The sequence below is a fragment of the Choloepus didactylus genome, chromosome 8 (assembly GCF_015220235.1).
Source record: "Choloepus didactylus isolate mChoDid1 chromosome 8, mChoDid1.pri, whole genome shotgun sequence".
NCBI classification, from domain to species: domain Eukaryota; kingdom Metazoa; phylum Chordata; class Mammalia; order Pilosa; family Megalonychidae; genus Choloepus; species Choloepus didactylus.
The window spans coordinates 10165075-10192074 of NC_051314.1; the positions used below are offsets into that span (position 1 = coordinate 10165075).

General features: G+C 59.4%; 1 protein-coding gene across 1 annotated transcript; it reads left to right on the plus strand.

Annotated features, from left to right (window-relative positions):
- Positions 1–578: 578 nt before the first annotated feature.
- Positions 579–25054, plus strand: LOC119541371 (NADH-cytochrome b5 reductase 3). The gene is made up of 9 exons (XM_037845236.1): positions 579–671; positions 10299–10430; positions 13156–13228; positions 13582–13688; positions 15828–15957; positions 16470–16553; positions 16774–16859; positions 19974–20073; positions 23958–25054. The coding sequence occupies exons 1-9, from the start codon at positions 651–653 to the stop codon at positions 24128–24130; spliced, it is 906 nt and encodes a 301-aa protein (XP_037701164.1). The 5' UTR covers positions 579–650; the 3' UTR covers positions 24131–25054.
- The last annotated feature ends 1946 nt before the right edge of the window (positions 25055–27000 follow it).

A 27000-nucleotide genomic window follows, 5' to 3' on the forward strand; every position in this document is an offset into this window, starting at 1 on the left:
ACGGTATTTGGTGGAGAGAGCAGAGGGGCTGCTGGAGAGAGGAGGGCCAGGACCCAGGAGGCGACCTTTGCCCTGGGATCTGAACAATAAGCAGCAGCTGGACCTGAGAGCTGGGGATAGTGCTCCAGAGCGAGGGAACGGCATGTCAAGGCCCTGAGTGGGACTGAGCTGAGTGGTTTCAGGAACAAGAAGGCCTGGGTGGCCGGACAACGTGAGCCAGCGGCTCAGTGGCGGGATCTGAGGTCAGGCCAGGCAGGCCCCTGAGGCCGCGCGGAACTTCAGGATTTTAGTTTAGATCTCACCGAGGTGGGGGTGGGGCACCATCTCTCTCCCTTTATGGCGGCAAATGAGGCCCAGAGAAGGCCAGCGCCCCAGCCGCGGCTGCACAGCGGGCAGAGGCAGCCTCCGGGCCCGCCACAGTTGCGCGGGGCGCGCCTGGGTGAGCTGGTCCCAGCCCCCGGGCCCGGCGGAAGGGAGGCGGGCGGGACCCCGAGCCGCCCCCGCCCCGGCCCGCTAGGCCCCGCCCCGGCCCGCTAGGCCCCGCCCTCCCCCGAGGTGACGCGGCGGGGGCGGGGCCTGGCGCGGCGGCCCGACGGTCTGGGCGGCGGCGGCGGCGGAGCGAGCGGCGGAGCGAGCTGCGCGGCGCCACCATGGGGGCCCAGCTGAGCACGGTAGGCAGGAGGGGGCGCCGGGCGCGGCGGGAACGGGGCGCGGGGACTCCGACGCGGGGGTCCCCTGTTCTCCGCCGGCCCAGGCCCTCGGCCTCGGGCTGCTGCTGAGGGCGAGGCGGCCGTGGGGGCGGGGCGGCCTGCGGGCGGTGGGGGTGGGGGGCGCTGCGGGCGCGGGACCCTCTCCCCGCTCCGCCCTGCACCCCCTCCCCGCTCCTCCCTGCCGGGAGGCGGCCGGGCCGCGCCCCGCGGGGACGGTGATTCATGCTCGGACTGTGTGGCCGGGAGCCGCCCCACCCCCCACCCCGCCCTGCCCGAGGGGCGTGTGCGCGCGTGCCCGGGGCGGCCCGGCTGGCTGGCGGCGCGCCCCGTCTCCTCTCCCCTTACCACGGCCCCCGCTCAGGTCCGCTGCTCCCCGCCCCCTTCCCCCTCCCGGCCTGCACGCGGCCTCAGCCACTGAAGGGAAGCCTCGGTGTGTGTGCATGAGTTCATGTGTGTGTGTGAATGTGTAAGAGTGTGTGAGTGTAATTGTGTGGGTGTGAATGTGAGGGGGTGTGTGAATGTGTGCAGCTGGGTGGGTGTAAGATGTGAGTTTATATGGACCGGGGTGTGAGCCTGTGTGTGAGCAGGACAGTGGCAGTGTGAATGTGTCAGTGCTTGAGTGTATGCGGGTGAGTGTGTACACGTGGATGTGAGAGTGAGTGTGTGTGAGTGTGTTTGGTTGCTGGTCAGGCACAGTTCCTCTCTACTCTCCTGGAAGCAGTAATGGGGGGCTTTCCCTTGGCCTCCCCACTCGGGCCAAGCCTGGGGCAGGCATCAGGCCCCAGGGTGCCGTTGGTCTGGGGAGCCTGGGGGGGCCTCGCACCTGGCACCTGGGAGGATTAGGGCCCCAGATGGCGCCTGGACTTGGAGGGACTCCTGCCCCTTCCTCCCGATCTGTGTGGCCAGAGGCCTCTTGGCCTGGGCCTTTGCTCATAAAAGCATGCCCAGCTCGGGACTCGGGGGGGGTGTCCCAACCAAGGCAGCCTTGCCCAGGGCAAACCTGTGGGCACTGCCCCAGCCTCTTTGTGACACCCTGACCATGTTCCCAGTAATCGCCGCAGGTCAACCCCCTCCCCTTCTCTGTCCCCTCAGCTCAGAGCTCTCACTGCCCCCTCCCCGACCCATTCCCTCCTCCCTTTCCCACAGTGTCTCACCTGCCAGCCGTGTGGATGGTTTCCCCAGCCTGTGCTGTTGGGCAGACAGGCAGCCCCTTGGCACTCCCCTGCAAGGGTGCAGAGTCCCTTCTAGGAGCCAGGAGGCCCACGCCAACTCCCTGCTTCATCTTTCCAAGGAGTGGATGGGGATCGTCCCCCAGGCTCTGTGCAGGCCCTGCTGGGTTCCTGCTTCCCTAAAGGGTCTCCATTTCTGCTAAAAGCGTGCACAGCAGCCTGAGCCAGGCCGTCTTCCACAGGGGCTCCATGAGGTCTGGGGGGCTGGCTGGGCGTTCAGTGCACTGGGCATCTTATCTGGGATGTGCAGGCTGGGAGGGAGCCTCCTCCCAGACGCAGGGGGCCCAGCAGAGGGGTTGACACTTGAATCTGCCAGCCATTTGGCGGGACATCAGGGTCTTGGCCGTGGGTCCCGGAGTGTGGCCTCGCACCGACCACTGCAGGTAGAGTCCCCAAGGCCTCCCCACTGCCCCTTGTGACTCCGTGCCTCTCCTGCCGTCCAGACCCCCACCCCCAGGGAAGCAGGACTGTGTCTCCTTTGTGGAGGCGATCCCTGTCTAGCCAACCAGCTCCAGAGTGGGCAGACGAAGCGACTCTGCTGTCTGCCTGTTTCTTTTCCTGGGCTCCCTCCCCCCACGGTCTTGGGCCAGGAGCCCCCCACTGCAGAACTTCCTCCACTCCCTCCCACTTCCTTCCACTTCCTGAGAAGGGGACCAAGGGGGAGCTGGACACTCAGATCCTGGTGGGGCACCTGGTGAGTGGCAGTCAGGTAAGCAGGTTGGCCGACTGGCTTGTCCACCCCCCTGGGCAGGGAGCTGGCTCCTGGAAGGGTGGAAGGTTTAGCAGGTCTGTTTGCCTGTCCCCAGACCTGGCCTGGGCAGGGTTGCCACCAGGGTCCCAGTTAGGAATTCCAGATGGTGTGCAGCAGTGCAAGGTGGCAATGGGGGTGGGCCCTCAGCTTTAGGGGCACCATCGAGGCATGCTGGGGCTCTGTCCCATCTCCCCTCTCCCCATCCCGTGTTATCAGAGACAAGCAGAGGCAGGTGGTGGGTCCCCTGGAGGGGCAGGGCACTGGCCTGGGGGGCACCAGGTCAGGACTTGGGAGACAGCTGCCACCCAGAACCCCCAGACAGCTGTGTGTGTGCATGTGTGTGCTCATGCATGCGTTTCTCTGTATGTGTGTGTGCAGCATAGCTGAGGAGCCGGGCGGGGCCTCAGCTGTCCACCTCCTGTTTACTCTGCCTGCTGATGCTTGGGGGGGGGGGGGTGCTGTGGGCCGGGAGCCCACTGTACCCCCATGTCGGTGGGAACAGAACACATCCCACCCCGGTGAGTGTGGTGAGGCCCCCAGCTTTCCTGAGGTGACGGCTGCACCCCTCCACTGCTCCTGGCCAGGGTGGCACCCTTTTCCCTGCCCGGGTCCGCATCCCCGTTGGCTTCAGCCTCGGGTAGGGTCTCCCTGGCCTGGGTCCCCGCATCAGGCATGGGTCCCTGCACATGAGTGGTGCCCACAGGGGTTTATGGACCGGATGACAGTGGTCTTTGTCTGCAGCTACCTTCCCAGGTACGAATGGTTACCTATAAAAGAGGCCACCCCTGCCCTTTCGTGGCTGGGTTTGTCCCTGGCAGAGAGGGGCTGCGTGGCACTCTGGCTCCGGGCACGGACTCAGGCCTTGGACCAGGTCTGCTGCCTGAGCCTTGGTTTCCTCACCTGAAATGGAGGCGATAGTGCACCTTCTACCCAGGCTTGAGATAGTCTGACAAGGCACACTGTCCGGATGGCTGCAAGGGCTTGGGGTCCATTGGTGGTGTCAGCACTCCAGGCTGTGTTCTGCCCTGCGCGGCCCCTGTTGTTGGTTGTTGGGTATGGAGGCTGGGAAGAAGACAACTGACATTTATCAACTGCCCCCCCATCCCCCCCACCCCCCAGGGCAGCTCCTTCCAGCACACACCTCCAGGGCCAGGTGCATCTGCTCAGCCAGCTGACAGATGCTCCGAATTGGGGAGTCAGGATCCTCCCTGGCACCAGCCCCCAGGCCTGGGATCTTGGAGGGCAGTGGTTTTTTTTTTTTTTAATTAAATTCAGTTTTATTGAAATACGTTCACGCACCATACAATCATCCATGGTATACAATCCACTGTCCACAGTGTGATAACGTAGTTATGCGTTCATCGCCACAATCTATCTCTGAACATTTTCCTTACATCAGAAAGAACCAGAACAAGAATAAAAAATAAAAGTAAAAAAAGAACACCCAAATCATCCCCCCATCCCACCCCATTTGTCCTTTAGTTTTTATCCCCATTTTTCTACTCATCCATACACTAGCTAAAGGGGGTGTGATCCACAAGGTCTTCACAATCACACTGTCACTCCTTGTAATCTACATTCTTATATAATTGTCTTTAGGAGTCCAGACTGCTGGGTTGGAGTTTGGTAGTTTCAGGTATTTACTTTTAGCTATTCCAGTACATTAAAATCTAAGACGTGTTATCTATATAGTGCATAAGAATGTCCACCAGAGAGACCTCTCTACTCCATTTGAAATCTCTCAGCGGGCAGTGGCGTTTTAAGACAAAGAAGATGGGCCATGGCCCATCCTCACCCAGAGGGTTCTGGGCTCTTGCCCTGGTTCCTGAATCTTCAGACTAAATAAACAGTCTGGGGGGTGGGGCTTGCTGTCCCTTCACTGACTCATTCCACAAATACTTACGGATGCTTCCTGCTCTGAGTCCTGGGGATATGGTGGGATGGGACGGACAGAAAGCCCCGCTTTTTTTGGGGCCTCCACTCAAGGCTCTATGCTTACATGTTGACTGTGTGCCCTCGTGGGGAGCTCACCCCGCCGTTGTGAGTTCAGGGCTGGCATCCAGGCACAGGAAGCTGGAACTCGAGTGTCTTTTTCACTGCTCAGCACTTAACACAGAGCCACATTTGTGGGCTTGGGGCAGGGGAGAGATGCAGGGCGAGCAGCAGAAAATCCCGAACCCAGCCGCTCCACCTTGGGCCTCGGGAATGTGGTTGTTCTGCCTCCCACGACTGTGGGGGGGGCCTTGAGAAAATGCAGGGGGTGGGGCTTTGCAGACTGGAGTGAGCTGCATGTGGTGGGGTCTTGCAGTATTAAACTTAGCTGTGTGCTTAAATGGCTGTGCTGAAGAAAATAAAATTCCAATGAGTGCCAAACAAGTGGCTCTTAATGTGATTTCCTGGGCTCCCAACAGTGGTGATTTCCTAAGAATGTGATTTCATTTTACTTCTTTCTTAAAGGATATTCCTGATGGACTTGGCAGAGGCCTGTAGCAGAGAGAATTATCAGAATGACCTTCCCTCCTGGGGAGATAAGAGAAGGGGCCAAGGGGTAGGGAAGTCCTGGAAAGGCCTGATTTGGTAGGCAGGGGGCAGTCAGGGAAGGCTTCACAGGGGGGTGACATTTGAACTGGGCTCTGAGGGATGAATAGGAGCTTGCTGGTTGTAGGAGAGTAGAGGAAGGGCACTCAGGATAGATGAGAGAATATGTGCAAAGGCCTGAGGCAAAAGTGCATGATGTTGAAGGAGCAGAGAGCCAGGAGGTGAGTCTGGATTTGGGGCCATACTGTAAGGCCTTTTGAGTGTGGGCATTTGGGTGCCATGAGGGTGTTTGAGAAGGAGGTGGCGTGGCCTGTTGGTTTGGGTAACTGGGGCTAGAAGCAGGTGCTCCAGCCTTCCTGTAGGAGGTGGGATGTCACACTGTAGCACAGCAGTAGGTTTGGGGGTGGGCTCTGTGACTGGGCCCCCAGAAGAAGGGGGCTCAGGAAGAGCAGGGCTTTGGCCTGGCCTCAAATCCTGGCTCCACTCCTGACTGGTTGCTTGACCTTAGGCAAGTCTCTCCACCTGTCAGCATCCAGAAACAGGGATGACGGTTCCAGGTGGTGTTGCTGTGTGCGGTGGTCCGAGGGTTGGCTTTGGAGTGACTTAGGGTGAGTTACTTTTCCTTTTTGGTCCTCGGTTTCCTCATCTGTAACTTGGTGGTAATTGCGGCCCCTGCAACCTGGGGTTGATAGAGAGTTATCCTGGGTAACTCAGGCCCCACGCTTGGGCTGGCAGCCACCGGGTTCTTGTTTTGCTCCGGAAGCAGCCCTTCCAACCTCATCTCCCCTCCTGCCCCCAGTCCTCGGTGGGACCATCCTCAGAGTGCACATGAGTATGGCGGCTGGGGAGGGAAGTGACCTGTCTGAGAGCGCTGGGACGTGAACACTGGTCTCTGTAGTCCAGATGCCAGGGCTGTTCCCCGGGGCCTTAACGGAGACCCAGGATGGTGGAGATGCCCGCAAGGTGGCCGGGATGTGGAAGGTGCTGGCTGAATGGGCAAAAGCCAGAGCCTGGCTGTGTGGCCCTGGGCTGTGGTCAGGGCTGGGCCGGGCACCCAGGCCTTCTCTTGAGACCCAGCAGCACACAGCAGGGGCCCCAGGAGGCGAGGGCTCGGCTGCAGCCAGAGTGGAGGCCCTACCTGGGAGAGAGGTTCTGAGCCCCACAGAGGGTCAGTAACAGCAGCGGGCAGGCTGGAAGCTGCCAGGCCGGTTTGGGGGTTTGGGGGTGGGGCCAGGCCTGGTGAGGAATCTTAGCGGCCTCTGCCCTTTGCTCAGGTATCCCGTCTCCCAGGTGGGAGTGGCAGGAAAAAGTTGTTGCGTGGGGCTCACTCTTCCTGGGTTATAGACCCGTCTGTGACCCGGGTCCCCATCCCATCCTCACCCCTGGGGGGTCTTCTACAGATGAGGACACCGAGGCCCAGAGAAGGGCGCGCTGTGCCCAAGGCCCCTCAGCTGGGCAATGGGACCCCTCAGTTTTCCTCAAATCCCACTTGCAAGGTAGGGGGTCAGGGGGTTTTGCAGGGGCTTACAGGCACTGTGTGCCCACCATGTGCCAGGTTCATCCTGGGCCTCACAGGGTCAATGGGCAGGGAGGGATCAGACCCTGGCTTGTCCCCAATTTACGGGTCAGGGAAAGTGGAGATGCAGCCAAGTAGCTTAGGCCTCGGGCCCCAAGTGCTTCCCAGGTGGGTGGAGGGTGGGAAGGCCTGGCAGGGCTTCCAGGAATGCGAAGCAGTGGGACTGGGCCTTAAGGGGTGAGAAGCATCTTACTTAGTCCTGAATAGAGCAGGGGCCACTTCCAGGTCAGTGCTTTGTAGAACTTCAAGATGCTCACAGCTGGGTCCCGTGAAAGAAGCAGAGAGGCCTACCTGGTAAACAAGGAACTTAGCTCCGAGCTTCCTGGCAGCCAGGGCGAAAGGGGGAACTTGTTAGGATTATGATAAGAAGAGAACATACATGGTCATTTTCAGAGAGAACCCAAATTCAAGGAGTATACTCTAGGGAAGGATGAGTGAATAAGTTGTGAAAGTGGCTTTCTTGAGAGCCAGGGTTTTATGTGAACTTTTGGTTCTTAACCTCCTGTTCTTTGAACCATCAATTTGGACTCTGCCTGCCCCCCTTTTATTTTGGAATAATTTCAGACTTACAGAAAAGGTGCAAGAATATTTAAAGAGCTCCTGATACCTTTCACCCAGATGGACCAATTGTTAGCATTTGCCATATTTGCTTTATTTTTCTCTGTAAATACATATATATATTTATATATGAATATATGTTATATATTTGGCGTGTGGGTGTGATATTTTTTGAGCCATTTGAGAGTAAGTTGCAGAGGCAGTGACCCTTTACCCCTAAATACTTCAGCGTGTCTCTCTTAAGGGCAAGGACAGTCTCTTACATAACCACCGAACAGCGTATCAGAAAGGAACATTGATCTAATAGTTCCTTCTAATCTGTGACCTTACTCAAATCTCACAGTTGTGCCACTGTTGTCCTTTATGACTGTTTTCTCTTGGCTCAGGATCTCATCCAAGACCATACATTGCATTTGGCTCTCCTGTCTTTTTGACCTGTGTATTAGTTGCCTGGGGCTGCTGTAGCGAATTACTACAGACTTGGTGGCTTAAAACAGCAGAAGTTCAGTCCCCCACAGTTCCCGAGGCCAGAGTTCGAAATCAAGACCTTTCCCTGCCTCTTCCAGCGTTCATGGCCCCGGTGGCCGCCACCCCCTCCCTGCCTCCATCTCTGCCTGGCTGCCTCTGTACCTGTGTCCTCTTCTTAGGGGACACTTGTCACTGGATTTGGGGCCACCCGGATTGATCCAGGATGATCTCATCTCAAGATCCTTACGTGATTACCTTGTTCTAAATAAGGCCACATTCCCAGGTTCCGAAGGCCTTATCTTTGGGGGGGGTCCCTCCTCCAGCACCCCCCAGCCCCCTTGAATCGGCCTGCCTTTGTTTTCCACGGCACTGATGGTTTTGAAGCGTCGAGGCCAACAATTCTAGAGGACGTCCGGTGGATTCCTTGTGGTTGCGTCCGGCCCGCGCCTGTGCGGGAAGACTACAGAGCTAGGCTCCACATGTCGGGAGGCGGAGGATGTGGCCTGTCCCTTGCAGGCTCGCTGGCGATGGCGTTGGCTGCCAGGCGCTCTGTGGCATTGGTCTAAGATGTCTTGAGGCCATTCTCAGCTTCTTCCGGTGTCTTAACCTGTGGTCCAGGTGTGTGCAGCTGCCCAGGACCCGGCTCCCTGACGGTGGGGCGGCTCCTGCATGGCATGTGCTAGCCAGCCCGAGGCCTGACCCCACAGCCCCAGGGAGTGTGGCTTTTGTTTCCCATTTCTCAGATGGAGAAACTGAGTTCAGAGAAGCTAAGTGATCTGCCCACGGACAGAAGCAGCTAGTGAAGGTGTCTGGTCTGCTTGTCTCTTTGCAAGGGGTCCCTCCAGGTACACCCTTAGCAGTGAGCTCTCTGGCCTTCGGATCTTTGTGAGGCTGAGATGTGAGTGGGGCTGGCGAGAAGAAGCCCCTCGGAGCCATGCAGCCCGGTCAGCATGGGCCTGAGTTTTAAGAGTGTGATTTGGGAGGCAGGTGGACTTGGGTTCGAATCACCGTACCCACCTGCCGACTGCAGGGCCGTGGATGAGTCACTTCTCTCTGTGCTCAGTCTCCTCCTCTGTCCAGTGGCAATGACAGCAGGACCCGCTTCATGGGGTGGGCGTGTCATAGGCAGCCGCGTGGTGCTCGGTCCAGTGCTGGCACCCAGGAGGCTGCTGGCCGTGATGATGCAGTGTGAGGTCCTCCGCCTCGGGGTCCTTGTGGGTCACCTGCTCCAGCCAGTTCAGATCGGGGCGGGGACTTGCCCAGGTTCATACAGCCGGCAAGGGGCAGAGCCCAGTGTCCAGCTCAGCACCTCAGCTGCCCTTGGCACCCAAAGGCCAGAACCCAGGGCTCAGAGAGGCTCACGGGCAGCATCCCTGGAGGGTGACCTGATTTACCCACACCTCACTGGCTTGTTCTTTTTTTGTGGCTCTGGGAGAGTGAGAAGAGAGCACCAACCCCAGAGATCCCAGGGACTGTGTTCAAAGTCACATTAGCACCAGTTGGTGAGGGAAGGCCTCTCAGGTGGATTCTGAGTTGAGATTGTTATTTGTTTGTCTGTTTACCTAAACCAGGATTTGACATCACCCAATAGGACCAAGGAAATTGATTAAAGGAAGGGAGGGAGGGAGCATAGATGTACTGTTTCTTGTGAGCTTTACTCTGAGCTTCCTGGCAGCCAAAGTGAAAAAGGATACCTTCTCAGTTATGTGCCTTTCTTTGTTAATGTTCCTCAGGGGAAATGGAGCTTCTCCAGACCCTCAGCCCTAAAAGAACTATTTCTCCTGGGGCTGAGCACTCAAGATTCTGAGTCGTCAGTGTCCAGAGAAATGAAATGCAGTGATAGGTTTCATGAGGCTGTTTTTGTAACTTCTCCCAGGGGCACTGTCTTAGTTTCCTGGCTGCTAAAACAAATACCATGCAGTGGGTTGGCTTAAACAATGGGGATTTATTGGCTCACCGTTTTGAGGTTAGGGGAAGTCCAAAACCAAGATGTCAGTGAGGCGGTGCTTTTCTCCCTGCAGACCGTGGTGCTCTGGGGCTGGCTGCCGGCCATCCTTGGTTCTTGTTTTTTCCGTCACATGGCAGTGCACACGGCAGCGTCCTCCCCTCTCCTTCTCAGGCTCCGCTGACTTCCAGCTTCTGGCTGCCTGCCGTGGCTTCTCTTTCTGTGTCCAGTTTCCTTTGCTTTGTCCACGTTGGTTGAAGGCCCACCCTCCTTGGGTTTGGGCACCTTAACCAGTAACGTTTTCTAAGGTCTCTTCACACATGGGCTCACGCCCCAGGACCTGGCGTTGGGACGTGAACATGCTTTTGTGGGGGACACGATTCAGTTCCCAGCAGGCCCCAGAATGGGTGCTGGAGTTCCCTGGGTGAGGGTAGAGGGGGTGTGTGAGCTGGTACGTCTGGGGAGGGTCGGGCGGCAGGTCCCCCCGTCCCGCGCTTACCCTGGAGCTGTCCTGTCTTTTCAGTTGGGCCGCGTGGTGCTCTCCCCAGTCTGGTTCCTCTACAGCCTGCTCATGAGGCTGTTCCAGCGCCCCACCCCGGCCATCACCCTCGAGAGCCCGGACATCAAGTACGCGTTGCGGCTGATCGACAAGGAGGTGGGTACAGCCCCATGAGGGTTGGGGGTGTGCGTGGAGAAGCCCCCAGGCGCCTTGGCCTCTTTGTCAGCATCCCAGCACTTCTCCAGCACCTGTGTGCTCCAGCCTGGTCCCCGCTGGGGTGGCTCCTATGAGCTGCCCATGCTACAGATGGGGAAAGGAAGGCAGTGTCCCTTGCCAAGGCCACCGGTGAGTGGCAGAGGTGGGATTCGAACCTGGGCCTCTCCGACCACAGAGCTCATACTCACTATGCCACAGAAGGTCAGAGTGGGAGGAACCTTTGGGACTTTGGGGTTCCAGCCCCCACTGAGTAGATGGAGAAACAGGGTTGGAGAGGAGTGGGGTCTCCTGAGGTTACTGTGAGTTGGCTAGAATCGGGGCTTAGATGCAGGCGTCCGAGTGCCCGGGTCCCTGAAGACCAGGCCTCACCCCCTCCGGCCTCCCACTCTGCCCTGACCCCGGCGTCATCTCCCCACGGCCTGCCATGTGGTGTGCCCAGGGAGTCTCAGTGGAGGGGCTGCACCTGCCCCTGCAAACCTCAGTTATGATTTACCATGTTGCCCCGAAGGGCTGCTTCCCTTGCCCTCTCCCCCATCAGGGCCCCTCCCTCGCTCTACTTCTGGCCACCTGCAGCTGCCTCAGGAGGGGTGCAGCAGGGGAAACCGAGTCACGGAGCCCCAGAGGTCACACGCTCAAGGCCCCGGACCCTAGGCCCACCCAGGGCAGGTCTTGGCTTTCTGAACCCCGGCTCCAGCTGAGTCCCAGGTCTCAGTGCAGAGCTTGGGGCTTCTGTGATGGGATGTGTGTCTGTAATGACACCAGGAGTTCACAGAAAAATCAACAACCAGAGAGGAGGAAAAAAAATCGCCACCTCCCAGATGAGACCTCACTTAACGTTTCAGTACGTTTTCTTTACATGTGCATGTGTGTGCACACGCCTTTCTTGCTGAAATGAAATCGGTATGATTTGAAACCTGTTTTTAAAAATCATTTTTTTCTTTTTTTTAAATTCCAAAAATGACGTATGATCTGTAGGTGCTTGCTATGAAAATTCTGTTTGCGAAGTGTGACCGTCCCCACCCACTCCCCGCCTTGCTTTATCCCACAGCCCGTTCATGGGTCGGTGTGTTCCTGCCAGACCCTTCTCTGGGTGTTGCATCCATACATAACTGATCTGTGGGGTACAGATGTGTGTACACGTAGTTCCTTTTTTTAATAGTGTTATTTTTTTTTTACCTGCCCCTACAGTGTTGTCTGACACGTAACCCAGGGCTTTTCCTTCATTTGCGACATCCTTCCAGTGTTTCGCCATAGGAATGTTGCACAGCAGACCCTCCCCTTTGAGCTCGTGGGTCATTCCAGAGTCTCGAGCTCCGTGGCAGTCGTCCCAGCAGTCCCCTCCGCCCTTACAGCCCCGGGGTGGCTCTGTGGGGTCAGCGTGTGGGCTGCCTCTGGATCCCTTTCCTGGGCTCTGCCAGCTGCCCTGCTAGAGGCCGCCCCGTTCAGTCATTGGCAGTGTCTTTCCCTCACTTCTGTTCTTCCTTCAAAAACTGTCTGACTGTGAGTTTCTGACCTTGAACCTCAGGACCAGTCGATAATCCCAGAATCTGCTCCCAGCAGGCCTGGGGGCCCTGTTTGGCCAGAGTGCAAAGGCTCCCTGGAGGAGCCAGCTTTGGGGCCTGGGGTGCTGGGGGCGCGGGCCTGTGGGCCACCAACAAGTCCTGAGGGCAGCGATGGCCGGGAGCCGTCCTTCCCGGGGTCCAGCCGCCTGCTTGCACGCTGCGTGGTGGGCTGCTCTCCCCCGAGGCGGTGCTCTGTCCCTCTGGAGAAGTCTGTTTTCCCCCCTCTGAGTGATAACACTGATCATCTCTGGACCTCGCCATGAGTGTGGGTGTGAACACGTGCACGCCAGCTGCCTGACTTCTGCCCGGCCCTTCCTTGTCCACCCTCCGGGCCACACCTGCGTGCAGGGGAGACTGCAGGAGCCCCAGGCAGGAGTCAGGGCACCGGACTCATGTCCCAGCTCTGGCCTCTGTGACCTGGAGCAGCTCACTCACCTCCCCTGGCCTTGCTTAAGACCACTTAATGGGGGGTTCTGGGGGCTTTAGTCTCTGCTCCTTGCTGGCCCAGCCTGGCGTTAACCAGTCTCCCTGCCCTCTGCCTGAAGGGAAATGGCCGCCAGCCTCCCACCCACTCCCTGGGCCTGGAGCCCGCCCTGTGCTGGGTGGAGGCCTGGCTCCGGGCTCCGGGCTCCAGCCGCCAGGGACTTCCCCAGGCGCTTCCTGACACGTCCAGCTCAGCCCAGGCTGCCCCACTTCTCAGGAGGGCTTTGGGCACAGTGGTTTCTAGACCCCTCCCTTGAGGCCCAGGGACGGGGGGCCTCGTCTCAGCTCAGAACAGTCCCCGAGTTCCTTAGGCCGCTCCTCAGGCTGGTGGCAGAGGTGGTTCCTCCCTCCCCTTCTGGAATTTTCTGGGCTGTCTGGCCATATCCCTGGGTTCACCCCCACCTCCAGCCGCCTTGCTGTGTGGCCTTGGGCGGGTCACTGCCCCTCTCTGAGCCCGCGAGAGCAGGAACACCCCCCGCGTGTGCCTGTGTGTGCAGGTGTGCGCTGTCAGTGTTCCTTCTCACGAGGGCTCTCGGGAGCTGGGGAGGAGTGGGGGGCTCTGAGGTCCGGTGCCCACCTGTCCCTGGGCACCGTCCAGTGACTTTGGGGCCTCTCCGCAGGTCGTCAGCCACAACACCCGGCGGTTTCGCTTCGCCCTGCCTTCACCCCAGCACATCCTGGGCCTCCCTATTGGTGAGTCCTGCCCCGTCCCAGCCACACTGGGCCTGTGCGGGCAGCTGGGTCCTGGGTCAGAGGTGGGAGCCTTGCACTCAGCTAGGGAGAGCAGGGAGGGCTGCAGGGAGGAGGTGACCGCTGCTCTGGGCCTTTGAGGGTGAGTTCCTCAGACTGAGTGGGAGGGGCTCCAGCGTCCCTGGTGGTGTCTAGGATGTGGGTGGGAGTCCCTGTGGGGTGTGGTCACCAGGAGCTCAGGCCAGGCCCTCAGTGTTGGGCAGGGCCCAGGGCCAGGGGCAGTGGGGTGACCAGACCCAGTCGATGGTGGCAGGGGTCGTCCCTGGCCCAGCATCCCCCGGCCCTTCCTGCCACAGGCCAGCACATCTACCTCTCGGCTCGAATCGATGGCAACCTGGTCATCCGACCCTACACGCCCGTCTCCAGCGATGACGACAAGGGCTTCGTGGACCTGGTCATCAAGGTGAGGTCTCCGGGCCACGGCCCTGGAGGGTGGGGGCCCACGTCCCTCCCCATCCTGGGCTCCCAGGGCCCAGCCGTCCTCCGTGCCTGGTTCCCGAGTGTAGCAAATCGTGAGTCTCAGCCAAAGACAGACTGGGGGTCTCTGAGGGCAGGGACTGAGATTCAGCCCTCGCATCTTCAAACAAGGACAGGCCAGCTCTACGCGCTGAGATGCTGCACTCCTCAGGAACACATTACTGCGGTTTGACCAGCAGGGCCCAGCCAAGTCTGGGGGTGTCAGGTGCTGGTGGGGCCGGGGCGCCCTGGAGCCAGGCCAGCCCCCTCCATCACACCCACGGTGTCACGGGCTGTCTGACCCAGCAGGTCCTCTCCTGGGCGTTTCTCTGGGCAGGGCCTCCCCGTCCCGGGGGTGGGGGTGGGGGTGGGTAAAATGTGTGGATGCGGCCATCAGAAGCAGCAGACCAGAGGGACACAGTAACTGGCAAGGAACTTAAAAAATGTTGGGCTGAGTGGAAAAGTAAAACGAAGACAAATGTGACATGGTGTATTTTTGTATAACTTGGGAGTACAAGCTTGATAGCAGCAACCACGTCCTCTGATGTGTCCACCACAGGAGAACCAGCCCTGGCTGGCCTGCGGTCTTGGCTACCCTTGCCGCCCATGATCCAAGCCCCCAGGGACAAGGCCCCCGTCCTTCCTGCTGTGCAGGGCCCCGGAGCCCCTCGCCAGGCCCTTCTCTGGTGGAGGGACAGAGCCAGAGACCCCTGCGGGCTGCAGCCCTGAGCCTCGGCAGGTCCTGGGAGGGCCGAGGGGTGGTCAGGGCAGGATGGGAGCTGGGCCTGTCGCCGCTGTCCCTGCCCTGGCCTGGTGTCCCTCTTAGATGGGGACGTTTGGAGACCCACGGTGAGATTGGTTTCACTTAGATGCTGCTGGGGGGTCGGGGTTCATGGTGCCTGAACCAGCCTTGCCCTGCCCTCGGGAGCCTACCTGAGGTTGGAGAGCAGCCACCAAACAAGTAATCACCAGAAGGGACACGCTTGTGGGTCAGTGTCCTAGGGAGGGAAGTACCCAAGCCCTTGAAACGGCCCCAGAGCTGGGGGGCAGGACAGAGAGAGCTGCTTCCCTGAGCAGGCAGTGGTGAAATGTTAGAACGGTAAACGGCTGAGGAGGAAGGAAGAAAAGGATTTTCCAAGGGCAAAGGCCCTGAGGTCAGAAGGAGGCTCAAGGACTGAAGTGGCTGAAGGGCAGGCAGTGAGGGGCGAGGGGCAGCGGGGTCAGGCCCTGCCTTGGAGGCCTCCCCGTGCTCTGGAGCTCTGTCTGCGGCAAAGGGGAGGTGGTGAGTGTTTGAGCTCGTGTCCATGTTGACATCACTCTGGCTGGATGTGGACAAGGTGTCGTCAGATTCATGGGGAGGATGGAAAACTCACAAAGGCCAGGCCCCTGCTCGCTTTGCTGGCTCCCTGGCCCTGGACACGTTGGCGTTCCCCGCCTGGCACATGGGGCACAGCCCCGTCCCCTCCACTCTCTGCCCCCCACACAGACACACCCTGTCCCTGCACTGGGGCCACAAACTCTTCCTGCCCTTTAGGCCTCCTTGCCTTTGCACACACCGTGCCCTCCATCCGGCTGCCTTTTCCCCTTCCTTGCCCTTCAGAGTCCTACTCGTATGTCAAGGCCCAGCACAAGGGCTCCTCCACGGGCCTCCTCCAACCCCAGGTGGAGTGAGCAGCTCCTCCTCTCTCTCCATCTCTCCTACGTGGTTTCAGCACTTCCCTGTTCCCAAGGCTGTAATCCAGGAGGGTCCAGGGAAGGAAGTTGTCCAAGAGCTTCTTGGGGCACAAAAACGCACAAAACGAAAAGAACTGAAAGTCCCCTGAGAGGGTCCTGGCTGAGTGGGCTTCCCAGAGCCTTCGCTGCGCTGAGGAATGTTGGAATTTCCTGGCGCGAGGGGGCAGCCGCTGAGTTCTGGGTGGATGTTAGCACCTAGATCCTCCGGTGGGGTGGTGTGTACACCAGGCTGACCCCTGCTTTTCGAGGGGCTGTCAGGTGGGCAGGCTGCTGGGGGCATGGGGCATCGGTCAGGGGCTTCCTTCCCACTGGACCTGACCTGGGGCCTGAGTGCGGAAGGTGTGTCTTGCAGGTTTACTTTAAAGACACCCATCCTAAGTTTCCTGCCGGAGGGAAGATGTCGCAGTACCTGGAAAGCCTGAATATTGGAGACACCGTTGAGTTCCGGGGCCCGAACGGGCTGCTGGTCTACCTGGGCAAAGGTGAGTGGGGTTGGGACCCCAGGTGTGGTGGGTGCGAGCGCTCAGGGAGTCCTGGGTTCGAGTCCTGCCTGCTGCTGCCTGGAGGGGCAACACTCGTCAGCCAGGCCATTTTTCTCTCTGGGGCCTCAGTCTCCCTGGCTGTTGGGTAGATTGGCCAGTGTGGGGATTGCTGGCTGCCTGTACTTGGCAGCCAAATCTGGCCCACAGCCCAACTTTGTTCAGCTTATTCAGCATCTGAAAACAAACAAGCGAAAAGCTGCAGTGGAAGCCTCCGGTTCCTACGTCTGCTAGTCCGTACTGCTGTGTGCAGTAAGGAACTCATTGTTAGGTTCCTTTCTGGCATTTGATTTTGAGGCCCTTGGCCGCTGCACCCGATCCAGCCCAGTCCCCAAGGTGGGGTCCTGGTGTCCACAGCTGGAGTGGACCCTTGAAATGCGGGCAGTTTCTCCAGCCTGTCTGACCCCAAGCGTGGCATGTGGGAAAGTGGGCTCTCACCCCCTCCTCTCTCCCAGGGAAGTTTGCGATCCGTCCAGACAAGAAGTCCAGTCCCGTCATCAGAACAGTTAAGAGCGTCGGCATGATCGCGGGAGGAACGGGTACGTGGGGCCCCCAGCCCTTCCCCCAGGGCCCAGCGGGTGGGCGCTGCAGGCTGGGGTTGGGCGTGGGATGGGGCTCAGCTGACAAGTGGCCGTGAGCTGCCCGAGGTCAGGGGCCGGGCCCAGCCCTCCTGGCCCCCTCCCCGGGCACCTGGCACCAGGCCTGTGTGTGCTCAGCAGGCGCCTGCTCAGCACGTTGGGGGGCCGGGCTGCTTTGCAGGCATCACCCCGATGCTGCAGGTGATCCGCGCCATCCTGAAGGACCCAGACGACCACACCATGTGCTACCTACTCTTCGCCAACCAGGTCAGTGGGCGGTGCCCGCTGCGGTTCATCAGTTCAGCCGACAGGTGCCTGGGGCCAGTGAGGCGCTGTGCGGAGGGTCCACGGCCCTGCCAGGCCTCGGGGTGGCCGGGCGGTGGGCGCCGGGCAGGCTCTGCACAGGCAGCCTCTGCAGCCCTGGGGGCTGGGCCTTGCGGTCCCTCCTGAATTCCAAATCTGGCTGCAGAGGGTGCTTGGGGTAGGGGGGCAGCTGGAGCCATGACCCGTCCCTTCCCTGAGATTTCCCCGTGGGTGCTTCCTCCACACCTCCAGTGAAGCGGGGAGATGGGTGCCCTGGCTGGGGCGCCAGGGACGGAGGGGCCAAGGGTCCTGAGCTGGTGGGTGTTTGGGGCCTGGGACAGCATTTGGACCCTGCCACTGACTCCCAGGTTCGTGTCCCTGCACCCCTTCCTGCCCGGCCACTGTGTGGCCCTGGGAAAGTCACTTCCCTCTCTGGGCCTGGCTCTCTCATCTGTAGGGTGAGCTGATCAGGTGAAATTGTCCCCTGGGTCTTCCCATAGTCTGTGTTTCGTGGCTCTGAATATGAGGGTTTGGTAAAGTGACACCCTTTTTGGGGGGAGGTCAAGGTGAAACACCCCCCAGTGGAGTGGGGACCATGCCCAGAACCCCTGTGCCTCAGATACGGTTTGGGTGAGCTCATCCCCGGGGCCACCTGGGAAGAAACCGATCCCAGAGGGTGTGGCCTTGTCTGGGGGCCTTGGATCAGGAGGCCCTTCTGGAGAAAGCTCCGGGGAGGGTGGGGCGGGGGCAGCCTGTGACCATGGAGACCCCTCCCCTCCCTCTCGCCCCCCCCGCAGCTGCAGGAAGCTGCCCTGAGATCAGTCAAGGTTATCTTCACCCGGCCTAAGGGTGGGGGGAGGCAGAAATTCTTTGCTGGCTTGGGCGGGCAGCAGTTGGACTTGGTGGTGCCCGGTTTGAGCCTCTAAGGCCCCCAGGACCTCTGTTGGCTGCACGGGGCCCGTTCGCCGTAGCCTGTTAGCTGGGCGGTGGGGCTGCCCTCTTTTCTAGCCGTGGGCTCTGAGGTGCAGAGGGGGCTGTGACCGTGCACGGCTCCCAGGAAGTGCTGGAGCCAGGACTCGAGCCAGGGCTCGGATGCCTGCCGGGGGCTCCTGCCCATCATCTGACCGGCTGTGTCCTGCGTGGGCTGGGGGAGCAAGTGGCCTATTGGTCACCCCACAGGAGCCCTAGTGCACAGGGATGGACCTCCTCGTGCGGATGAGCTCAAATCTTGGGGCTGCCCCTCTTGCGCCAGGGCTGGGCAGGCAGGCATGGGGGAGGGAAGAGAGGCCTGGGAAGGGCCCTGGACCCCCCGCCAGGCTCTGGGGGAGGGGGCTTCTGCGTGTGCAGCCTGCTCTGGAAGGCCCTGGAACCCAGCCATGCTCCTGGGGCCCTGCCGAGTGTCAGGGTTCCCCATGGGGGGTGGGCAGTGGAGGGGCTGCCAGGCTCTGCCTTCCCTGCTGCACATCACTGCTCCTGGGGCCAGCGTGGCTAGGCGGAGCCGCGGCTCTGGCTCTCAGCCAGTACTCGGAGCAGAGGAGTGCTTGCTTCTGCCAGGTCCTGCCTGTTATTTAGTGTGGGTCCCTGGGGAGGGCTGGGGTCAGGCCTGGGGAGTGGGGACAGTCAGCATCTGGCCTGAGTTTTCTGTTGGGGATGATGGTGGTAAGGAGGGTCCCCTGCTCTCAACTGTAGCCACCCCGGCGCCCGGCAGCTAGTCACTGTGTGTGTGTGTGTGTGTGTGTGTGTGTGTGTGTGGTAGTCACTGCGTGTGTGTGTGTGTGTGGTAGTCACTGTGTGTGTGTGTGTGTGTGTGTGTGTGTGGTAGTCACTGTGTGTGTGTGTGTGTGTGGTAGTCACTGTGTGTGTGTGTGTGTGTGTGTGTGTGTGTGTGTGTGTGTGTGTGGTGGCCTGGGAGACCAAGGGGTAGGACAGGGCAGCAGGTACTGGGTAAACAGTGGCTGTTGTGGCTTCAGAGTCTCTTTCCCTGCCCTCCTTTCCCATGTGGTCGGGCCTGGCCCTCACTCCTGCTGCGTGTGTGGAGGTGCCTTTGGGTGCATGGCCGGTTGGGTGCTGCTCAGTGGCACTGGCAAGCAGAGAAGGTGCATCTTCCTTTGCCTCCTGGGGAGGGTCTGCCCCCTGCCCGGGGCTCCGTAGCATTTGGTTAGTGGGTCAGCCCTCCCCTAGCTTCCTGAGAGCCCTGTGGGATCTGTCACAGCCACACCCTGGCCTGGGGGCCCCCATCTGTGAATGACCAGCAGACGCATGGGGCAGACACATGGGGTACACGTGGGCTAGCGGCTGTGGTTAGAAGTGGACAGAGGGGGCCAAGCTGGGTGGGGGATCCGAGTGGAGATCCCTGACACCAACTGGGGGGTCTGGAGGGCTTCCTGGAGGAGTGGACACCAGGCTGAACTCTGCAGGGCCACATGGAGCTGGCCGGGTGAAGAAGGGCTGGGGCTGTGGGCCAAGCAGAGCAGTGGCCTAGGCAGGGCTGTCGGGGGAGCAGGTGTGACCAGGGGAGTGAGGCTAGTTCCCACCTTACAGAAGAGACGCGAAAACCTAAAGACCTGTCCACACTCCCATGGATCCTCGTGGCAAACCCCATCCTTTTGCTGAACCTCTCGTAATTTCAAGTACTTTAACCACCCCGAGGATGACCAGGAAGAATGTTGTAGCGTATTTCCTTCCTGTCTTGTCTCTCTGCGTTCCGTAGTTAACTCTCCCATCTTTGGTTTTGTTTTTTGCATTTCTCCTCTTTGCTGCCTTGGGCACACTGCCCCGTGTTATTAAAAGCCATTTGTAACGCTTGTGTTGTCACTGGACACCACATCGTAACCTCCATGTGGGACATGTAGGCTGTTTCCCATTTTGGGCCATTGTAAAAATGCCGTGATGAACGTCTTCGACTGAGCGTGGCTCGGCTCCCTGGGTGAGACGGGGGCAGGAGCCTGAGTGTTTTCAGGGCTCTGGGTGGGCTGTGCTGGGCGGCCTCCCTGGAAGTGTTGCCAAGGGGGGTCTCCAAGGCAGCCCCCCGGCTGTCCCTCCCTGACCACTTGGCTCTGCCCCCCTCCCTCCCCCCAGACCGAGGAGGACATTCTGCTGCGGCCTGAGCTGGAGGAACTGAGGAACGAGCATTCCGCCCGCTTCAAGCTCTGGTACACGGTGGACAAGGCCCCTGACGGTGCGTGGGGAGCCCCGGGCGGGGTGGGGTGGCAGGCGCTGGCCCCTGCCCACTGTGCCGAGCCCCTCGCTGTGCTGAGCCTTTTGCTCGCACAGTCTCATCTGGTGCTCACAGGGGCCCTGGGAGAGGGGGGGTGGTCTTAGCCCACCTCACAGATGAGGATCCACATCACACTGCTACAAAGTGCCGGAGCTGGGCCTTGAACTCGGGTCCCTGCCTCTAGAGCCTGTGTCCTTCCCCAGCCTGCTGCACCGGCCCACTGGGCACAGAAGGCCCAGCGTCCTCTCTGGGTCTGGGTCTTGGGGTGGGGGTGCCAGCACTGCACCCCCTTTGCAGCTTGTACCCCATCAGGCACTTTCCATCCGTTTGCTCTCCGTCGTCAGCTCTGGCAGGGCAGCCAGGGCTGGGCAGACTGCCTTTTCCCCTCCCTCTACCTGTTTGTGGAGGGGCCAAAACCACCCAGGAGGCAGTGAATGAGGGTTATGGACCCCGAATCTGAAATGAGGCTGCTCTCTGGAATTAGTGTGGGCTCAGGAAAGATCCTAATTTCCTCTTTACTGAGGAGAAGCAGCCGCTCAGGGTTCCCAGTGGATGATGAGGCCACACAGGCCTCAGTGGGGGGAGACTCCAAGAGCTGGGGGTGTGTGGGGAATTAGAGAGCATCTGCCCGCCCAGAATGCAGCCCCCACTCGGCTGTAGACCCCCGTGGCCAGGCCTTTCCTCTTTCCAAGAGGAGCCGGGAACCTGGGTTTTCATGGGAAAGTTCTCAAGGTGGGGAACTGGAAGTTTTTGACGCACCCTGGGAGCCCACGACGCCAGCCTGCAATCTGCAGGTCACATGTGGCCTCTCCTGCCCCTGCTTTGCCTCTCGCTCCCCCGTGACCCCCAGCCCCCGACACCATCGACTCACTCGGACACCCACCCAAAAAGTGAGCAGCGGGCTCTGGGGGCCGACCCTATCCTGGGAGCTGGGCCTCAGTGCCCATCCTGCCAGCAGCCACATCGGGTTTTGGAGCCTCCCGGGCCGACAGCCAGGCCTGGGCCGGGGCGGGTTTGCCGACTCCACCTCCGCCTGTCCCAGGGCTCTGGCCCCTTGGGGCAGACAAACAGGAAACTGGTTTATTAGTAAATTATAGGGCTTGGGAGCAGGCAGTTAGTGACTGGGGAGAGTCGAGCCTGGTTGGGAGGTAGGGCTGTGCGGCACTGGTTCTGACAACTGCTCTTGTTCTTCTCGTCGAGAAAGGAACATTGCCTGGTCCCCGTGTCTCAGTCAAAAGGGGGAAATGAAAGAAAGTTTCGCCCTCTCTGACTGCAGTTTTAGTAGTGTGGTCAGGACAGCCTCCTTGGAAAGGTGACATGAATTCACAATGAGAACGTCCTGGTGGGGTCCCAGTGTCCCTTCCCTTGTTGCCTGAAGGCCCGGATGAGCAGGAAGGGCCAGTCTGACCCTGGTGGTGGCAACGCAGAGACCGAAGTACCACAATAAGCAGAGGTGCTGCTGGGTAGTCGAGCACTTCACAGTTAAATTCATTACCACCTGACACACAATTGAAGAGTGGTTGAAGCATTGCTGTAATTGTAGTATAAACTGAAATTCTAGAAGTTGGGGCAGAAAATGGTAATGGGCCAGCACAGCTGTGCCCCACCTTGTTCCAGAAGGGACTTTAGGTGGCTTACAAAGACTCACATGGTGAGTCAGAGTAATGTAAATAGAAAATGGGAATGAACAAAAAACAAGGGCAGGGCCAGAAATGGAATTAGGAATGAGGTTGTGACAAAAATGTAGACCATGACGTACACTTGCCAGGGTTGGGCCACTTAAGTTGTTTTGAGCTTCCCAGCAGCCAAGGTGAAAAGGGAGATGTGGTCAGTTGTCTCACTCATGGTGCCCCCGAGGTAGAGCAGACCCCATTGCTCAACACAGCTGACTCTTCCTGGTCCCGCGGTCAGCGGGGTTCTGCCCTGGCCCCACCTGCTCCCGAGCCTCCCAGAGGGGACACAGTGTGAGGCAGTGAGCCTTGTTCACTCCCAACCGAGGTCCTCTGCACCTTGGGCTTCTGCAGCAGTGTCTCTGTTAGCATTGAGGGCTTTAGGGAGGTGCCTACAGACTGCACGGAACAGAGGCAAGTCAGAGGATTGTGGGAACTTACGGCCGGAGGGACTCGGGGACAGGATACCGTCCCTGGCCTCAGCCTTGCCTGGTGGAGCCCCTGGGTGGCTGCCAGCAGCCCTCTCGGGCAGGCACTGGCAGCCAGTGTCCCTCGGTCTGCCCTCCTGCCTCTGTCCTCTGGGCCTCTGCCTCTCTATGGCCACCCCCACGGCACCTCCGGAGCCGAGCTCAAGGGTCTGTGCGGACTGGCCATCCCCGTCCATTGAGCAGAGCTCAGGCTGGCCTGGGTCAGGGTCCCACAGTGGGACCAGGAGGAGGTAGTGGGGGTGGCTCCTCAGAGGGGAGGGAGGAGGCAGTAGTGTCTGTCTGTCTGTCTTTGCGGGGCTGGGCTCCTACTGAGCCTCTCCCTGCGGGAGTGACTTGAGGGGGGCTGCCTGGCTGGGCCTGTGTCCTGAGGCTCCCCCACCCCCCAGTATCATTTCTCCCATCTGAGCATCACAGAACCAGCTGTGAAGACAGTGAGCCTAAGACGAGGCCCCCCTGGCAGATGTCCATTTTGCCCAGAAAACTGAGGCAAATCCTCTGTGGCCAGAAATGAACAACCCCCCCCACACACACACCGCGCCTTGAGATCCCTTGGTGCCATGAGTCAGGCCTGCGGAATCGCCCGCCGGGTGGCCAGTCGGGTCCTGAGCTGCGCTGCTCTCTGAGGGTCCTCGGGCCACCCAAGCCCACGCCCATGGACGGCTCTGTCACCAACTGCCCAGCGCTGGAGCGGCACCCAGAGCGTGAGCTCTCGGACTCGGGCGAGGGGCTGGGCCTTTCTCTGGCGTGAAGTGGCGGAGGGGCCTGTCACCTAGCAGGCCCAGACCGGCCTCCCAGAGAAGAGTCAAATTATTTAGCAACACATTTGAGAGAAGGCAGGGACAGCTCCTCTCACCTGGACCTGACCCACGAGGAAGGCGGGGCGGGAACCGTGAGCACACGTGGAGACTGAGGCCTGTGGGGTGCCGGTTTCCCCGCAGTTGGGTGTCTCCTCGTCTCACCCCCCACCCACCCCCCAATCATCGAGCCCCATTCTGGCAGCCCCCTGTGGTTCTCACAGCCCTTGTCAGTTATTTGGGGAATAAAAGAAGGCTCAGGATCTTGGTGAATCCTGGAGGTGCAGTGTGCACGTGCACATGTGGGCTCCTGTGGTCTGGAGCTCAGCCTGGCCCAGCCTTGCTGCTCTCAGGCTCATCAGTTACTTGGGGTGCGTCATTAATTGTTTGGGGCACATGCCTGCATCATTTTTGTGCCAGGCACCAGAAACCCAGCTGTGGACTTGGGGCAGCGTCCTGGTGGGGAGAGGAGTCAGATAGTGGGCCTGCTGATTGGGGGCAGCAGCTGGTGGGTGGAGTGTCATCTGACTCGTGTGGGGGAGGCACTGGCTTGGGCCTCAGTTTCCTCAACGGTAAGATGGAATCAGTAACCCCTGCCCTGTCCACCCACAGACTGATCTGAGGGCCACAGGGGAGGCCAAATGGAAGCAAAAGGCTTTGCAAACTGTAAAGTGCAGTGAGGGGAAAGCGAAGGCCTTACAGTCTGATTTCCCGATGCTGGCTGCGGCTGGGGGTGCGTGGTCAGGGCAAGGGCTTGCTTGGCTCAGGCTTTTTTCCTTCTGCAAATGCATATTTGTTGAAAGGGAGGAATTTGCAGGCACATGTGCTCAGCGAGCCTGGGGAGCGGCCGGCAGGCACTGGCCACAGCTGCTAACCTGGCCTCTCGCCCGCAGCCTGGGACTACAGCCAGGGCTTCGTGAACGAGGAGATGATCCGGGACCACCTGCCACCGCCGGAGGAGGAGCCGCTGGTGCTGATGTGCGGCCCCCCACCCATGATCCAGTTCGCCTGCGTGCCAAACCTGGAGCGCGTGGGCCACCCCAAGGAGCGCTGCTTTGCCTTCTGAGGGCCAGGCACTGGCCACCCACCCGCCCCCCTCCTCACCCACCCCTTCATGTTCCATAACACCCTGCCCTGATGTGCCTGCGCTGCACACCGGGCCCTGGAGCAGCCTGGGCTGTGTGTGCCCTCAGTGGTGGTGCCCCACAGGGCCCCACTGGCAGCAGGGATCTGGGGTAGGTGGGTCACGGGCCCCCTTTAGGGCAGGTTCCGATCTGGCCCTTACCAGAGATGGTTCCCCTGTCCTTGTGACCGTTCCCGTCCCCACACCACAGGACTGAGGCTGCCAGCACCGCACAACCCCTCAAGGCCCCAGCAACCGGGCAGTATCTGGAGACAAACATCAACGTATGGGCTGCCCCAGCCACTTCCTGCTGACCTTTTCTGCTGCCCCTTACTGCCAGCCTTAGGGCCCCGGGGACCCCGGCCACACCGGACCTCGGTGGGGCCTCAGCTCTGACACTACATGAGATGCCCTCTTGGAGAGGGGGTTCACGGGGGCTGAGAGGCTGTCCCCACCCCATCCCACCCCAGGGCCCAGGTGGGTCCCGTCTGGCTCTCCTTGAGGCTGGAGTGGGAGTGGGTGCTGGGCAGGGCCTCCCTGGGCCGGCACGTGGGCCCTTCTGAAACCCAAGGCTGGGCCTGTCCCCTTGACACACCCACACCCAGGGCTGCCCTGGGAGCTCCAGCTGCCACCTCGTGGAGTGAAGGGGATGGTTAATCTGTGCTTTTGTCCCAGGCCCACCCCTCCTGCCCTCTCCCAGCGGGGGCAGGTTTTGAACAGTGCCTCTGGTCTGAGAAGTACAAGTGCTCGGTGGTCTCGACGTGGCCTTGTCTCTAGACAACAGTTGTATTAGCTTCTTGCGTATCAGCTTTTTCAGAGTCATTTATGAGCAGAAAAAAAATTGAAGTAAAACTTTGCTTATCTTAATGCTTGAGCTCCTGGAGGCTCTGTGACCTGAGCCATTTGGGGGTTGGGGGCCTGGACAGGAATAGGCTCCGGGGGGCTCAGCACTTAGTTCTGATGCTGTGCTTGTGTTCACTGTAGACAATTGGGAAGTGCAGAAAAGTAGATGCAAGAAAAAAAAAACCACCTGCCATCCTAGGCAAACTGCTCACGTTCTGTTGAAACCTTGCTCTCCAGCGGTGCCACACCGCTTTCCCCTGAGCTGAGATGAACTTTTCTGGACACTCATCATAAACCCAGAGAGATTATGATTTATGACTTGGTGAACCCCCTTTTCCCATTTGTGGACTCTAAATAGTGGGAAGACCTTCTGCCTTCACCCACCTCCCAAACCATTTCTTCTGGAATGGATTCCTGCAAACAGAAGGCCTGGCCCAGGGGTATGGATGCCGGGAATTTGATTTTTAATCCTCCCCTCATGCCAGTCTTATCTCGGCTGCACTAACGGGTGCCCTAGGCTTGGGCAATGGGTGCTTCCGGGTCGGAGAGGGCCTGTGGGAGCCCCTAGGGGGAGGGATGCACCTGTTCCCTGGCTGGGGGAGCCCTGACGGCCCTTCCTGGCTGCGCGGTGCTGGGTTCTGGTGAGGAGGCCGCTGGGCAAGGAGCAGGATGATGCCCTTCATAGGACGCTAAATCCAAGGCTGATGCTCCACGGGAGTGAGGGCTGCTCTTCAGCTGGGCGCAGGAAAGCCCCCTCTGAGGAGAGGAAGTTTGTGCCGGGCATAAAGGGAGCAGCTGCCCCTGAGAACAGCAAGTGCAGAGGCCCCGAGTTTGGACCAGCTTTGAGGAATAAACTGTTCTGGAGGTGATCAAAGAAGGCAGGTGGTGGAAGGGGCCCGTGCAGATGAGGCTGCAGGGGGGCACGGGTGCCCCTGAGGATGTGGTCTGCCAGCAGGGGCCTGAGCAGGGACTCGGGACGGCCCAAGGAGCAGGCTGCAGGCCAGTGGGGCTGGGAGAGGACGGGGGAACAAGGCCGGGAGCCCAGCCTTCAGGCCAGGGCCCCCCTTCTCTGCTGCTTGTCTGTTCCTGGTTCCAGTTTCCTTCTCTGAAAGAATGGGGTGGACGAGGTCAGCGAGCCTCTGCCCTCTGGCACCTGCCGCCTTTTTTAAAATTTTTATTGTTAATATACACATGAAATTTTCTGTTTTTACCTATTTCAAGTATACAATTCAGAGGTACTAATGATATCCACACTGTTGTGCTGTCACCATCCATTGCTGCCTTTTTAAAAATTTTTATTGCTAATATACACATGAAATTTTCTGTTTTGACCTATTTCAAGTATACAATTCAGAGGTGCTAATGACATCCACACTTGTGCTGTCACCATCCATCACCAACACTTCAGTCAGTCGATTTTTCTTTTCAGTTGATTTTTGACAAGGGTCCCAAGACAATCGGAAGAGGAAAGGACAGTCTTTTCAACAAAGGGTGCTGGGACAACTGAACATTTGCATGCAAAAGAATGTGGGTGGACCCCTACTTCAAATCATAGACAAAAACTAATTCAAGATGGATCAGAGACATAAATGCAAGACTATAGAACTGTTAGAAGAAAACAGGAGTATTTCACATCCACGACCCAGACTTTCCCATCACAGGGACTTAACTCCTGCCGTCCTCCCAGTTTACCCATATCGGCTCCCCCTCCCCATTCCTCCTAGCTGCCCCGGGTTAATGGTCCCATTTTACAGGTGAAAAAATGAAGCCCAGGGAGGTGAAGGGCCAGGACCGGAATCACGGCCGCCCAGGGTGGGACCTGGATTTGCCCTCCTCGTCTGGGACCCGATCCCAAATCTTTTACTGTCTGCTGCCCAGTTTCTCCAGGAGGCTTCTGATGCCAGGTGTTTAATTGTTGTGGGATGTTCTGTCAAGAGTTCACGTAACTATGTGAATTGTTGGCCTTAGAA